The following is a 2,837-nucleotide window of genomic DNA, read 5'->3' as shown; positions in this document are numbered from 1 at the left end:
TCAGTTCTTTATACAAGGCTTTTAAGTAGGTTATTAGGTTCTTTGTTCTAAATAGCTTCTCCTTCCAAAAGAACCTGCCTGCCAATTAAAGCAAACTGAATCAAGCAAGTAAGACAAAAATTTGATTCTGTTAGTTAAAAGTAGCAATTTTCTATGCCATTTTTTTCCCACTATACACTCAAAAAGTTAAGGACTTTTTTTTGTGATAGTTATTTCTACATAACCTCATGGGTTGAGTCTAAAAATTGTTTTTGTAACAAACATTATTTGTTCATGAATTGTGTGCTTTCCTTTGTTCACTTAAAGGGTAATGACATCACCAAAACATGTCTCTTTCCTCCCGACCCTTGCTTTTCCTTTTCTTATCTTTTCTATCTAAAAGCTCTGAGAAAAGAAAAAAAAAATTTGGATTTTCAAAATGATTTATTATCTTCATTTTGTAAGAGAATTAAAAGACAAAGAGCTTCTCGTGGTTACAAAACTCTAAACAGATGAGTCCCTGTCCCTTTGCCCTAACCTACATTCAATTTGTTAAACTCTAATTGGAAGAAGTATCTTGTTTTGACATTTGGCTAAGGTTTAGGTTTAGAAGTTAGGAGCTAAATGATTACCAGTCCATATGTGGACTTTTATGCCCAAATACCAGCCTTCCTGTTGAGTTGAAACGATCTTAAATATCATATAAACCAGTCTCCTTAGTTTATAGATGAGAAAATTGAGGCTGAGAATAGTTAAGTTACGTTCTCCAGATCAAATGGGTAATTATCATCAACTTTAAAGTCAAAGGTCTAGATTTCCTAGTTCCAAATTCAGTGCTCTTTTCATATCCAAAAAGGCTATAAAGATATAGGTGCAAGATTCTCATCTGAACTGCTTTTAATGATTTCTGTCAATTTAATTCATACTCAGATAATGGATATACCTAGATATATATTCATTAGAGCCATATTAACTGCCACCTTATATAGCTGGTAGGATCGTTTTTAACATCATAATAAGAAGCAAATCAGCTACTTAGAACAGAATAAGAATTACTAAATATCCCAAAAGCTGCTAGCTGCTTTCAAAAGCGAAATTGTTCCTTTTCTAATTTGTAAACTCTTTATATTCTGTGTTTATAAACTCAGACTATCAACCTTACCCAGGTGGAAGGACATTAATCCAATTAAAAGCTATGCTAAAAATTCTAAGGTACTTCAGTTGTTGAATTTCAGAAGGAATTTCTTTGATAGGATTATTTCTCAGTTTCAGTACTTGTAAATTTTTAAGACAAAATACCTGGGGAACATAAAAGAGAAACAAACATGAATGGAATAATAAAGTATGAAAATTCCTATTTGTTACCTTTTCTAAACACTTTGAACTAATGTGATAGAATCAGTATAGCGATGTTAATTGGCTCTGTCATATATCTCAATAAACACCTTTGGTCAACCTTCAAAATAAGTGGCCAGCATTAATATGAATGATTCCATGAGATAGTGCAAGTACTGCACTTGTAACAGAGTAATCATCTCTTCTCCCACGGATATGGAAGGGAAATATTGAGAGTGGGGAATTATGTAACAGAGGGAATGGCCTGAAAAAATGGCAAAAATATTTTTTATCTCTTTAAAACATCCTCCACTCCTTTTTGAGACCTAAAGCCTGCATCTCTGCCTCAGGCCAGCAGTTGGGAGGGCCAGGGTAAGTCTTTTGTTATTTGTGCAGCAAGAGATGGCCCAGTCCAGACCTGGTAAAGGGAGGTCCTGGGCAGAGGTCACCAGATTGTCTTCAGTGGAGATGGGATGATCAGAATCATCAACTGTAGTTGAACAGTCATTGCCTGAAGCTAAGAACCCATCCTTTAAGAGCTCTGTATTTCTGCTAAGGTTCAGGAAATTTGGATTTTGAGATGAGAAAGTCTATCATTTTTCCTCCTTTGCCGGCAAGGTAATAAAACTTCTCTTTCCTTCCCCTCAAACCACTTGTTCTTGTTCTTCTGATACAGCCTCGGGGACAAGTGGCTGAGCTTTCGGTAACATATTTGTATACCCTTAACTCAAGAATGGACCTTTTCTAGGTGGGAAAGTCATCCTTTTTCATGGTTTCATATGATGCAATCATGGAAAGATGAGGGGTAAGGAGATATCTGCAGAACCAGGGAGATAAGTGGAATTAACCTTAATGATCAGTGAAGTGTCAGATATAATAGCCAGATTGTTTAAGATATAATAGTAATTTCATGTACATTAACTTTACATATGAAATTTTAAAATAGAATATACCATATGAATCTATGATCTTTGCTTGATTAACATATTTCTCGCTCTCTGATAAATCTTTATAAGGTCTTGTATTAGCTCTCTTTAACATTAAATTAAACCTTTTTATCATCATAAAGATCCAAAATTGGTGGAGTAGAGCATGCTCATTCTTATAACCAGGAAGTGTGAGTCCTCTAAGTTTACCTTTCTTTTCAAAATTGTTTTGGCTCTTTGGAATCTTTTGCATTTCCATATGAATTTTAGGCTCAGCTTGTCAAATTTTGCACAAAAAAGGCAGTTGTATAATAATTTTCATAGTGATTGAATGAATCTGTAGATTAATTTGGGAGTATTACCACCTTAACTATATTAAGTATTCCAATCCATGAACATGGGATGTCTTTCCACCCATGTATGTCTCCTTTAATTTCTCTTAACAATATTGTGTAGTTTTCACAGTGCAAGTTTTGCACTTTTGCTAAAATTACTCCCATATATTTGATTTTTTATGCTATTATAAATTGCTTTCCTAATTTTATTATCAGGATTGTTCATTGCTAGTATATAGAAATACAATTGATGTTTGTATAT

The 2,837-nt window shown here is 33.8% G+C and overlaps 1 protein-coding gene across 1 annotated transcript in view; it reads right to left on the bottom strand.

Moving 5' to 3' along the window:
* LRRC63 (leucine rich repeat containing 63) overlaps positions 1-2,837 on the bottom strand; it is an 82,879-nt gene that overhangs the window by 18,279 nt on the left and 61,763 nt on the right. Inside the window, exon 7 of the mRNA XM_012648343.1 lies at positions 1,142-1,278. Coding sequence (XP_012503797.1) covers positions 1,142-1,278 — 137 coding nt within the window. The remainder of the gene's footprint in view (positions 1-1,141; positions 1,279-2,837) is intronic.

This window comes from Propithecus coquereli, unplaced genomic scaffold (genome assembly GCF_000956105.1).
Source record: "Propithecus coquereli isolate 6110/MARCELLA unplaced genomic scaffold, Pcoq_1.0 Scaffold11, whole genome shotgun sequence".
NCBI classification, from domain to species: domain Eukaryota; kingdom Metazoa; phylum Chordata; class Mammalia; order Primates; family Indriidae; genus Propithecus; species Propithecus coquereli.
This window is presented reverse-complemented; position numbering and strand designations above follow the sequence as displayed.